This window comes from Phyllopteryx taeniolatus, chromosome 21 (assembly GCF_024500385.1).
Source record: "Phyllopteryx taeniolatus isolate TA_2022b chromosome 21, UOR_Ptae_1.2, whole genome shotgun sequence".
Lineage (NCBI taxonomy): Eukaryota > Metazoa > Chordata > Actinopteri > Syngnathiformes > Syngnathidae > Phyllopteryx > Phyllopteryx taeniolatus.
Genome location: NC_084522.1, coordinates 16,503,859 through 16,516,814, shown reverse-complemented (window position 1 = coordinate 16,516,814; position 12,956 = coordinate 16,503,859). Strand labels below are relative to the sequence as shown.

The following is a 12,956-nucleotide window of genomic DNA, read 5'->3' as shown; positions in this document are numbered from 1 at the left end:
TTGTGGTTTGGTTTTGTTTGAAAACTGACGCCATGTTTCCCTTTAAAAAAATCCTGTGCAATGGAGCCTCGGGTTCAGAACGCCTCTGTTTACGAACAATTTGGGTTACGTGCCAAACTGTGTGACATCCCACTTTTAGATTTTTTCTTTCTGAACAGAAAATGAAGTTTCCCTGGATCAGTTTGTTGTGCCACAAACAACCAAAGAATTACAAAAGAAACAGAACAAAAACACATGAATCAGAATTTCCCCTTATTGTGGTAGAAGGATCTTTAAAGAGTTGCTATAATCCATCTCTTTCTCCTCCTTAGTTATTAATGTCTCCTTCCAACAAGGTTAATTAAGAACCCCTGGTTTAGGTACTTTACTGTATTGTGTTGGCATGTCAACTCCATATTTATATATACATGAATGATGGATATTTTGAGTGACAGACTGTTTAGAGCACCAGTCTCAAACTCAAGGCCCGGGGGCCAGATCTGGCCCGCCACATCATTTGATGTGGCCCGCGAAAGCAAATCATGTGCATCACCGCCTGTGATTCGGGCTCAAATCTGTACCAACATTTTAAATTGTCCTAGTTAATAAATAATGTTAAAATACTGAACATACTGAAAAATAAGTTATTTTGTTACCAGCCCCCCCTTTTAAAAAAAAATTTTTTTTTTTTACATTTTTTTTTTTTTTTTTTTTTTTACAGTAACTGGACAACCTACTCGCCTCGACGTCTGAGTTCAGAGTTAATAATTTATGTGATTGTAAAATGAAAAAAGTATTTAAAATTTCTAACGTTAACTATTAATATTGTACAGCATATGGGTTATATTTCTTTTATTGGAACCGTTCATGACCAACCCTGAGTTGTTAGCAGTTTTGAAAAGAATTAAAAGGGGAAGGGGGGGGGGGGGGGGCAGGCAGCCCTTGGAGAGTTAATAGTGTGCAAGAGACTTTACATTGGAATCGCTCCTATATTCAATATGCTTTTTTTTTGTTTTTTGTTAATGAATGCAAACTTGAAGAAAAAAAACATCTCTGGTTAGCATTTTACACTACTGGTTTCAGTTTATATATTTTCTGAGATCAGTGACACTTTAATAAATGCCTGATTTGTTTAAAAAAAAAAAATTGCTTTTTTTTTTTTTTTTTTTCCAGAAAGTTCAGTAAAACTAACTTTTGAAATCAAGTAGTCACCGAACCAATTGTTTGTAACCCAATGTTCTACAGTTATTCATTTGTCCACCTGAGGTCGCTATTTACACACTTTACACAAGCACATACCTTTAGAGGGCGGGTGTGCTCTGCTTAAATTATATGAAATTTAAACCATGTGGACGTTTGAAGAACAAGCCATTTGACAGACCGAACTCAACAAAAATGATCTTCCCCAGTGTGTGTGTGTTTTTTTTTTTATGAATTCCATCGTGTTTCTGGCCTTCTTCACTTGGAACTTTCTTTGGTTCCATGATGGCTTAATTATCAGGCGCCCTTGAAAGAAGCGCAAATCACAACGGATGTTGCGAAATGCTTTGGATGAACAAGCATTCAACAAGAAACCGGCAGAATGCACGGCGTGGTTTGTGTGGGTGCTTGATTCTTAGACAAGAATGGGTGGGTACCCAAAAACCGAGATTCCGCTGTTGAAAATAAACAAAATCTTCAAATGTACCACATCAACACCATCCTAACTGTGAGCGGTTTCACGCAATGAACGCAAAACAAATGTGTTCCTACATTGACGGACTGCTCATTGTTTTCGTCCACAGAAACTGGCTGAGTGCAGACACGAAAGATGACCGGAATTTGTGGATGAAGACGCTAAACCAGGTTTTAATGGATTTGCGCATGTGGCACCCAGATGGCTGTTACAAGCCTCTGTAATAAGCGCAGAGGGACTGCTGTTTTGTTGTTCTCAGTTTGGATAGCACGCAATTACTCAGTGCAATGAAATTCTTTCACACGCTATGCTGGGTTACATATACATGAATAGGGATATTTTGAGCGGCAGACTGTTGAGAGGTTAGAGGAAAAGCAAAGCAAGCCATACATTTGGAATATTCACTACGCACTACTTCTGTGGTACTCCTTGCCCGTCATTATGGGATGTATTCATAAATGTCAAATTCCTTGCTTCAGTTCTATGCGCATGGTTTTAAACTTGGACTTGTTTGCAGTCTTTTTAAAACCTGTTTGTGCCCCTCTGGGGATGAGGTCTGTTTCACACTACGATTACTCATATGGCATTAGGCGATACATATTTGAGCGTATTTGAAATTGGCATTTAAAGCAGGCTTTGTTACCATCCGATGTATCGCTCCTCTGTGATTACATAATTTATGGAATGAATGTAAAATGGGGAAAAAAAAAAAAAAAAAGTATTTAACATTTCTAACGTTAACTATTAATATTGTACAGCAAATATGGGTTATATGTGTTTGAATATGAGATTTCTTTTATTGGAACCGTTCATGACCAACCCCTGAGTTGTTAGCAGTTTTGAAAAGAATTAAAAGCGGGGGGGAGAGTTAATAGTGTGCAACAGACTTTACATTGCAATCGCTCCTATATTCAATATGCTTTTTGTATTTTTGGTTTTTGGTTAATGAATGCAAACTTGAAGAAAAAAAAATCTCTGGTTAGCATTTTATACGACTGGTTTCAGTTTATATATTTTCTGTGATCAGTGACACTTCAATAAATGCCTGATTTGTTTAAAAAAATGTGCTCTTTACCCCCCCCCCCCCCCCCCCCCCCCCAAAAAAGTTCAGAAAAACTGTCAAGTCTGCGCTAAGTTGCGGATTTAATGTGGCTTCAACTACATTCCTATTTAGGTTATTGGTTCATGTTGATGACATCATTCTGTAACTTGTGTGGCGTACATTCATTACCAAGTCACGGGTATGGTTAAGCGAATGTTTAGGTTTTTTTTCCTACTGTCTATGTGATATTCCTGCCACTTGGCAACTGCTGAAAGTAACTAAAAAGTGACTTTTTTTCGAATTTTGTTACTTTTGAAATCAAGTAATCAGTCAGGTAACTGTGGCAACACTGATTACAATATTTATTTTTAACCACACTATGATTTAAAAAAAAAAAAAAAAAAGAATTTAATTTTGGGGCTTTCCATTTACTTCGGGTGTGCTCTGCTTAAGTTATATGAAATTTTAACCCATGCGGACGTTTGAAGAACGGGCGATTTGACAGACCTAACTCAACAAAAAAAATGTTTTTTTTTTATTATTATTTTTTTTTAATGAATTCTATTGTTTTTCTGGCCTTCTTCATCAATGGGCGGCCACTTGGAACTTTCTTTGGTTTCGGTCACCCTGAAAGAAGCGCTAAATCACAAGGGATGTTGAATGAAGTCGTGCACCTTTGGTCTGAAAACTGAACGGTTTAAAAAGATATGCATACGTCAAATAGAAACAAAACAATGTGAACACAAAACCCGTCTTCTTAGTTTTCGATGACTTTTGCAGATTTCTAATTGCTTTTATTTCGAAAAAGTTAGCTTAGCAACCGAAAGAAATGCCTGAATTGATTGACAAAAATAAGAAGCCGCGAAGCTTTTATTTTGAAATTCCACCTCGCGGCGCTTTATGTAACACCTCGTTCAAACAGAAGTGAGGGCAGATGCCGCCCCGATCGCAGTCGCACCGTCAACTCGGCACGCGCAAGATCGACTTCGCCTCAGAACCTTTCAAAGAACAAGGTAAAGACTTCACACCCGCAGCTCATGCTTCATGCCTTTTGATTGATTTTTTAAAATCTTTTGAAACAGCGTGTGCAGTACAAACGACCATCTTAACCGTTGTCAAAGGAGACGCGCACTTGTGATGCATATTTTCGTTAGGTTGAATGAAATGCGTGTGCCAGTCGTCATTGGGGGAAAATTCGTAATGGGGAGAGTGTGCAACAGGCAATTTTGATTTGAGCGCTGCAATCGTCACTCGAGTGAATATGACGGCCTCTTTCATGTTCCGCCTGTTCAGATGCTGATTGGGCGAGAGAAAGTTAGTCGGACGTTTGATGTTCCCTGACATGCGCCAGGGACCGTCGACAAGTTGCAGCACCGGCGCTTTTGGCGAAATCATTAAAAAGCGCTTTTCTCATTCTGATTGCTGTGGTAGTTGCCAATGGGAGTTCACGACTTACCTTGCTGAAATGTTACATTTTGCTTCAACTGTGTGCAATTAATTGTCAGAAATATTCACCAAAAATCAATAAAAACACTTATTTATTCCCCCCCCCCACCCCAATTCTGATTGCTGTAGTAGGTGGCAATGTGAGAGCAGGGACTCCAGCCTGCCTTTCCCCTGTGGATTTTTAATGCACCACATACATTCACACATCCTTTGGGGAGCTGGTTGGCCTGCGTGGGGGGGACGGTCGCGGGTCATCATTGCCCCCGTGACCGTCTCTCCTCACCCCTTCCAGTCTCTCCAATTTGTATGCACAACTCAGGGATAATGGTTGGCACATTTCACTTGGCTTGACTCCTGGGGCTTAATTACACAGTTTAACCAAAATGCAAGATTTCTGCAAAATCTGACCTGTAGTAAATAGTGGACTCCCATTGGCAACGACTACAACAATCAGAACGAGAAAAAACTGTTTTTGGTAAATATTTTCGATAATTATTTGCACACATCCATTCATCTTCTTCCGCTTATCCGAGGTCGGGTCGCGGGGGCAGCAGCTTTAGCAGCGACGCCCAGACTTCCCTCTCCCCAGCCACTTCATCCAGCTCTTCCGGGGGGATCCCGAGGTGTTCCCGGGCCAGCCGAAGGACGTAGTCTCTCCAGCGTGTCCTGGGTCGTCCCCGGGATCTCCTCCCGGTGGGACGTGCCCGGAACACCACACCAGGGAGGCATTCGAATTAGATGCCCCAGCCACCTCATCTGGCTTTGAGCCCCTCCCGGATGACCGACCTTCTCACCCTATCTCTAAGGGAGAGCCCGGACACCCTGCGGAGCAAACTCATTTTGGCCGCTTGTATCCTGGATCTTGTTCTTTCGGTCACGACCCACAGCTCGTGACCATAGGTGAGGGTAGGAACGTAGATCGACCGGTAAATCGAGAGCATCGCCTTTCGGCTTAGCTCCTCCTTCACCACAACGGACCGATACAAAGTCCGCATCGCTGCAGACGCTGCACCGATCCGCCTGTCGATCTCCCGTTGCATTCTCACCTCACTTGTGAACAAGACCCCAAGATACTTGAATTCTTCCACTTGGGGCAGAATCTCATTCCCGACCCGGAGAGGGCACTCCACCCTTTTCCGACTGAGGACCACGGTCTCAGATTTGGAAGTGGTGATTTTCATCCCAGCCGCTTCACACTTGGCTGGGAACCGCTCCAGTGAGAGTTAGAGATCACGGCTTGAACAAAACCACATCATCTGCAAAAAGCAGAGATGCAATACTGAGGCCACCAAACCGGACCCGCTCCACGCCTCGGCTGCGCCTAGAAATTCTGTCCAGAAAGGTTCTGAACAGAATCGGTGACAAAGGGCAGCTTTGGCGGAGTCCAACCCTCACCGGAAACGAGTCCGACTTACTGCCGGCAATGCGGACCAAAATCTGACACCGGACATACAGGGACCGAACAGCTCGTATCAGGGGCTCGGTACCCCATACTCCCAATCACGCCCTTCCAGGTCTCACTGTCATTTCCCATGTGAGCATTGAAGTCCCCCAGCAGGACGATGGAGTCCCCAGCGGGAGCGCTCTCCAGCACCCCCTCCAAGGACTCCAAAAAGGGTGGGTATTCTGAACTGCTGTTTGGTGCATAGGCACAAACAACAAACGGTCAGGAAACGTCCCCCCACCCAAAGGCGGAGGGAGGCTACCCTCTCCAGAGTGGAAGAGAGTCCAACCCCTCTCAAGAGGACTGGCACCAGAGCCCAAGCCGTGTGTGGAGGCGAGCCCGACTATTTCTAGTCGGAACTTCTCGACCTCGACATTCGTAGTGACAACAAAACGTACTACACGTGATATAGTCGAAAATGTAGTGATGAGACCGAGTTGGAGCGCGTGAGAACTGAATGTCAGGCGAACATCAAACATCTGGCCGACTTTCTTTTTGCATGAAATACAGTTTAGATGTCACCTCCGCCACTAACTTTGTGTTTTGATTGCTGTCTGTGTTATGAAAGTTAAATGAACAACAACTGAGATTATGATTGATTGAATGTATTGCACTGAATTGTTTTCAACTTGTATTTCAAACTCCATTTAAGTGAACTTTATTTCTGAACAAACTATGCTGTGTTTCTTTTGAAGCACTGACTCTAGACAACTGACAAATGTCAATAGATTAAAAATGACTGTATGGTTTCATATGCTATGGTCTAAATTTTAATAAGCTAACGCAGACCGCTTAATTACCGAGCCAACACAACAGATGACATTTTAATGGTGAAACTTCAATAGACACGTTCAGTAGTAGGAACATTCTATTGGCGCGGAGCCACTCACAGTTTCTCCTGTACTTCCTAAAAGCCGAGCACACGTTTGTCAAAATGTTTATCGCTGTGATTGTAATGCAAAGTGATCCCATACGGCAGAGCTAGAGCACACCTGGCATCTTCTAGCGCCGGCTTTTTCGTAATGCCCGCAAACGTTTACGCTTCACTTCACAAGCCATACAGGTTGCCGTCGTCTTTTTCCAGACTTTATAGACAACGTAATCCTTGAATCCAAATTGTGTTATCTTTGGAGCTCCTTGCAGCGTTGTTCATGCAGGTGGCTACGTCACACCGGCAAGTGTGCAACAACGCAGACTGTGTTCGCAGGCTGGGACGAACGAGTAGTTCGTGTCAAAGTCAAGTCCCTCGGCTACCAAGTCTAAAGTCAAATCAAGTCAAGTCAAAGTCAAGTCTTTCTGAAGTATTTGGCAAGCAAGTCGCAAGTCATAAAACTGATAACTCGAGTCGACTTGAGTGAAGTCGTTTGACTCGAGTCCCCCCCCCATCTCTGCCTCATGCCATGCATCAGAAAGGGTGGCATCCCGGGCGGCGCCATCCTCGCCACGAGGCATGGAGAAAACGTATGAAAATAACGCTATGTTTTATTTGCACACCAAAAGCCTAGACCATGATGATACAATAACCACACTGTGAGGAAATAGGTATTTACATACAGTACATATACAGGTATGTTTGTTTGTTTGTTTATTTAACAAATGGCACCTTCCCTGCCACGTCTCTAGAGCCAGCTTCTGTAGCCAGGGATCGGATCACCAAGGTCGCTGGTCATCAACTCCATGGTAGCGAATAATAATAAACACTTCTTACCGTGTTTCACGAAGCGATGACAAGGAGTGGATAGGTGAAGATGCGTGCTAATTGCTAAGCTATCGTTACAAGCAGTCGCAAAACATCGAAACAAGTGACTTGGTGAAACGGTACGCTTGTCCATAGGTCTGGCTGGTACCGCGTCTTCGTGACGAGTAACCGACTTTGAACAACAAAATAACGGGCCTATTAATGTGTTTAGAGAGAAATACAAAATAATACGCCTGAACTGGAAATCAATTCTTATGTCACTGCACACAACACTTCAGAACATGGGGCTGGTTAAATACATTATTATTATGACCATTTGTAATATAAGGTAACCGTTATTAGTCCCAACACGGTGACATTTGCATAATTTATGCAGCAATTGGGGATATGGGAAATATAAATATGGAATAGAAATAGCATGCAAGAGAAGACGTAATTACATTTCTTCTTCTTACATGTACTTCACGTACGCGTAGAAGTACATTGCACAAACGTCCAAATTTTAATTCGAATTTTTAAAATTCATTTTTGACATTTAAGATCTGATTAATTAGACTTTTTTTTGGTTTTGTTTGTTTTTTTGTTACCAGGGTTGAAAACAGAATGAGGACTGGTGAAATAATCCATCGACAGATATTTTTGATGATAGAACGTCGAAATCTCATATACTGGCGCTTTGATTCAGGCTGCAACTGCGTCAGCCATTAAAATGTTGATGTAATAAACACATTCAAATAGCCATAATTAAGGAACGATTATGATTATGACTGTCGCATGGAAAAGTTTGAAAATATGGAAATGCAGACAAATTTGGACAAATTGTTCTGGAAATGAACTTTTATAGGGTTGGCGGCTCTGCTGCTGCCATCCCTTACGGCACACGAGCATGGTTCACTTTCACGAACATTGCTTGCAGTTCCGAGGAAGCCGTTATGATGACTGATCATCCTGAACTTCCTTTAAACCTTGAAATTGTTCACTGGTAGCAGCATGTTTTGGTTGCTGTAAATTCATGATGAATGTAAGACGACCATAGCATGTATCATGTCTTCCAAAATATTTTGTGATGCAAAGAAATGAATAATAATAATCATAAATGGAAAAAAAAATACTGAGCGAAATAGCGGTCATGTAAACATTGCATAATTTTCACTACCTTATTAATGAGCGAAAGTTTTGATGCACAATTTGCATCAGTGTTTTTTGAATATTGGATGAAACTCTATTATATTTCAATGGGGCGAGGGAGTTATGGGCGTATTCAACCCAGGGGAGGTGCCGGCTCCAAGATGCAGAATGCCGGGCAGACGCACAACGAAGCGTTTACTCTATATCATGATTAGCTCTCTCAGATTGGCCGTTGGACTGGGGATGGTTCCTCAGCCACCAAAAATGCTGCCGAAGGAACTGGAGCGTTTGGTTAACCCCAGGATGACAAGCCAACTTGGAGGAGTTTCCCCACGGGAGGACGTGGGTGCGTAGAGTCGATCTCTGGGACCCGAACCAGGATCTGGTTGTTGTTGTTGTTCCTGCAGAGCCACCCACTTGATATCCCACACTGCCGGTTTGATGAAGCAGGAAGACGGGAGGATGGTTTCTGGGTCCTGCTCCTCCTGAGTGGAATCATGCATGTGGGGAGAGAGTGTCTGGTTTGATGTTACGGGTGACTGGACTATAGCAGCGAGACGAAAGGAGTTAAGGCGTTTAGCTGACTGCAAATAAGTAAGGTTTTTATGGTCCATGAGTACCAGGAACGGAACCTCAGCTCCCTCCAGCCAATGTCTCCACTCTTGAAGCGCAGTCCGCCTGTCAATGAGTCACTGATGTACTTTTCCATGGCCTCCCTCATGGGCGACGTGAAAGATTGTACAATCTGCTGGATAGTAGGGGGGCTCCAGGAAGCAAGTCTATGAACCATTCATGGGTCGGTGCTGAGGAAGTGAAAGGGCCCTTTCTTGCTAAAAACGTCACCTTGGTTGTGATATTCCGGTGGGAAAGTTAGCAGATATAGCAAAATTGCAGTCAATAAAGTTATCATCTGTCCCTGAATCTACCAAAACCTGAAGAGAAACTGAACAGTCACTAGAGGAGACATTGGTGGGCAAGTTAATACGCAGGAGGAAATAGTGTCACTTACCAGAGAGCTGGTTGTTGATGCCGAGCGGGGTGCCTTTGGGGGCCGTGGGCATTGGTGAATGAAGTGTCCGGATTGTCCACAGTAGATGCATAGGCCCAGAGAAACCCTCCGGGTGTGCTCCTCCGGGGTGAGACGAGTCCTGCCAAGCTGCATGGGCTCCTCCTCCGAAACCCGGGGCGTCTCGAGTGTTGTCACCACTTGGTGGATGAGGGGTCGGGTGTGGGCAGTACGGGGAAAGGAAGGTCTAGCAACTCTATGTATTCTTTCTCTTTCCCTAAGGCGGTTGTCTATCCTTATTGCTAAACGTAATAAACTGTCGAAGTGAATGGAGCTTGGGGAGTACCTCTGATAGCCCGGCAACAAAACAGTTTTAAGAGCAGCCTCATTCCAACCACGCTCAAAAGCTAAAATTCTAAACTCAATGCAGCAATCTGCAGCAGACTGTGAGCCCTGACGTAAAGCCATCAACTCTTTGCCTTTAGGCCTGACTGTAAAACGGTTGTTCAAAAACTCTGCGCATCTCTGAGGTGAAAGAGTCAAAAGATTCTAAAACCACTGATTCTGACTCTCCCAGAGAGAATTGGCCCACTCCTCTGCTCTGCCTTTGAGCAAATTGATTACATGAGCTAGTTTGGCATGGTCAGAAGAAAAAGCACTGAGTTGTCGGTCGAAAACTAAGAAGCAATTTAAGAGAAAATGGCTCCGAGCTCCTGCGTCACCATGGTGGGATCAATGGTTCCAGGATATAAGTGGTAGCAGCAGCAGGCGGTGCATTCTCCCCTTGATTGGCGGTGGAGGGTTGGGCTGGATATGGCAGAGTGATCGGAGAGGAAGCGTCGTGATCCAGCTGAGTGGCCATCGTGTCGACGCTGGCAGCAAGGCAGTTTCTATCAATTCTTTGAGAAGTTGCTCGTGTCTGGCGAACAGTGAACGAGTGCTGACGATAGTCAGAGTGTGCTGGGTCCATAATTAGGGACAGAATCTACTGTGATGTTTGAGGCAGGGGTTGGACCCGAAAGCTGACACACCGACCCCAAAGTAGTAAATGCAACTTTAATTAAAAAAAAAGAAACAAAATACCAAACCAACTGAGGACTGGGCGTGGAAGAGACTGAGCTCTCAACACGGCGGGGCTAAAAAAGAAGAACAAAAAGCCATCAGTCCAAAGAAGAGTCACTGGGGAAAAGCCAGGGAAAAACTCTTAACATTTCAACAAAGTTATGAATTGAAAATCACTGGGCAACACTAGCAGCAAGACCAAAAGTTCAGCCAAGCCCTGAAACAAAGCAATTAGAGAGGCAACGCAGGAAACGGAACAGCAACGATTTCAAAATGAAACAGAACCAAAAATGAAAAAAATCTGTGTTGGTCAAATCAGCTGAATATCTTTTCTGAGTTTTTTTGAAGATGAAGCGTACATTGAATATTTTGATGATCTGTGTTAGTAATTTGAATTCAGAATCTGATAGCACAGCTATACTTCCGTAGGTTTCCCAAAAATATTTTGGGGAACATACAAATAAAGCAACGAAGCAATTCCTGATTTCCATTTCAGTGAGCATTTTGGGTTTTTCTTTGTTGAACAGAAGAGTACCAACAATTTTGTCCATTTGTGCATTTACTTTTGATTTGCTTTTATACAAAGAGTTGGGTCTTTGGAGCGCCTGCCTGCCCGCCCATCAAGTCCATTCAGCCCACAACCAAGTACTGCCAATCTTGTTGTCTTTTTCTGAAAATGTGTCTGTGAGCGAGCCATTTCCAATTTTGAAGAATTGTGAGATCAGAATTATTATTTTTTTTTCTCTGCCCATGACTTGGCAGTTGCATGTAGGCCATGGCCAGACGATACTATCGGAACACTGCGACGGCAAAGCAGAAAGAGAAGCAGAGGTGCATTGAGTTTTGTTGGATGAACAGCGCTACCGAACACCTTCTGATAACGGCACATACTTGATGAATTTGTCGACGCGGTAGGGGCGTTTCTCCGCTGCATGCTCCACATGCATAAATCGTCACACTAATTGAGAAGTGATATCGTGTCCTACTCAATGAAGTGCCACCACAACATTCTGACTGCCACTTACTTAAGTAGAAGCTGTGTGCCTCCTTACCTTCTCGCTCCACCTTCAGTTGTCAGGGTTATAAAAGCTGTATATGCCACTGCCCCTACATGGTCAACAGTCCAAAGTAATATGAAATCAAGTCTGGACAGTGACATGCGCTGGTGCCAAATTGTCTCCCAGCTCGACATAACATCACAATGCAATGCAACGCAGTACAATGCAATTGACCTGTATACCTATATACAGTATTCCTGTGTGTGTGTGTATATACAACCCCAATTCCAATGAAGTTGGGACGTTGTGTTAAACATAAATAAAAACAGAATACAATGATATGCAAATCATGTTCAACCTATATTTAATTGAATACACTACAAAGACAAGATATGTCATGTTCAAACTGATCAACTTGATTGTGTTTAGCAAATAACCATTAACTTGGAATTTTATGGCTGCAACAGGTTCCAAAAAAGATGAGACAGGTGGCAAAAAAGACGGAGACAAAGTTCACCTCTTTGTGAACAAGTGCGTGACAAAATTGTCCAGCGGTTTGAGGACAACATACAATTGCAAGGAACTCAAGGATTTCATCATCTACGGTCCTTAATATCATTACAATGTTCAGAGAATCTGGAAAAATCTCTGCATGTAAGCGAAAACCAATGTCAGTAAGTACAGTTCGGCACTACATCTGTAAGTGCAACTTGAAACTCTACTATGCAAAGCAAAAGCCATTTATCAACACCACCCAGAAACGCCGCCGGCTTCTCTGGGCCCGAGCTCATCTAAGATGGACTGATGCAAAGTGGAAAAGTGATCTGTGGTCCGACGAGTCCACATTTCAAATTGTTTTTGGAAATTGTGGACGTCGTGTCCCCTGAGCCAAAGAGGAAAAGAACCATCCGGACTGTTATGGACGCAAAGTTCAAAAGCCAGCATCTGTGATGGCACGGGGCTGTGTTAGTGCCAATGGCATGGGTAACTTACACATCTGTGAAGGCACCATTAATGCTGAAAGCTACATACAGGTTTTAGAGAAACATATGCTGCCATCCAAGCAATGTCTTTTTCATGGACGTCATGTTTGATGAGCATTCCTCAACTTTCTCAGTCTTTTTTGCCACCTGTCCCAGCTTTTTTGGAACGTGTTTCAGCCATAAAATTCTAAGTTAATGATTATTTGCTCAAAACAATCAAGTTTACCAGTTTGAACATTAAATATCTTGTCTTGAACACGATTTGCAAATCATTGTATTCTGTTTTTATTTGTTTAATACAACGTCCCAACGTCATTGGAATTAGGGTTGTATGTGCCCTGCGATTGGCTGGCGACCAGTTCAGGGTGTACCCCACCTCTCGCCCGAAGATAGCTGGGATAGGCTCCAGCATGCCCGCGACCCTAGTGAGGAGAAGCGGTACAGATAATGGATGGATGGCCAAAGGCAATGTAAAAAAAGACCTAAAATTGCTA

The 12,956-nt window shown here is 43.3% G+C and overlaps 2 protein-coding genes across 3 annotated transcripts in view; both read left to right on the top strand.

Moving 5' to 3' along the window:
• The window catches only part of anln (anillin, actin binding protein), a 31,552-nt gene extending 28,835 nt beyond the window's left edge, over positions 1-2,717 (top strand). For both annotated transcript variants that reach the window (XM_061759737.1, XM_061759738.1), the window contains one exon: positions 1,764-2,717. In XM_061759737.1, coding sequence (XP_061615721.1) covers positions 1,764-1,878 — 115 coding nt within the window. In that variant the 3' untranslated portion in view covers positions 1,879-2,717. The remainder of the gene's footprint in view (positions 1-1,763) is intronic.
• An 847-nt stretch (positions 2,718-3,564) lies between these two features.
• asns (asparagine synthetase) overlaps positions 3,565-12,956 on the top strand; it is a 54,916-nt gene continuing 45,524 nt past the window's right edge. Inside the window, exon 1 of the mRNA XM_061759881.1 lies at positions 3,565-3,709. The gene's annotated coding sequence lies outside the window, so the exon portion shown is untranslated. The remainder of the gene's footprint in view (positions 3,710-12,956) is intronic.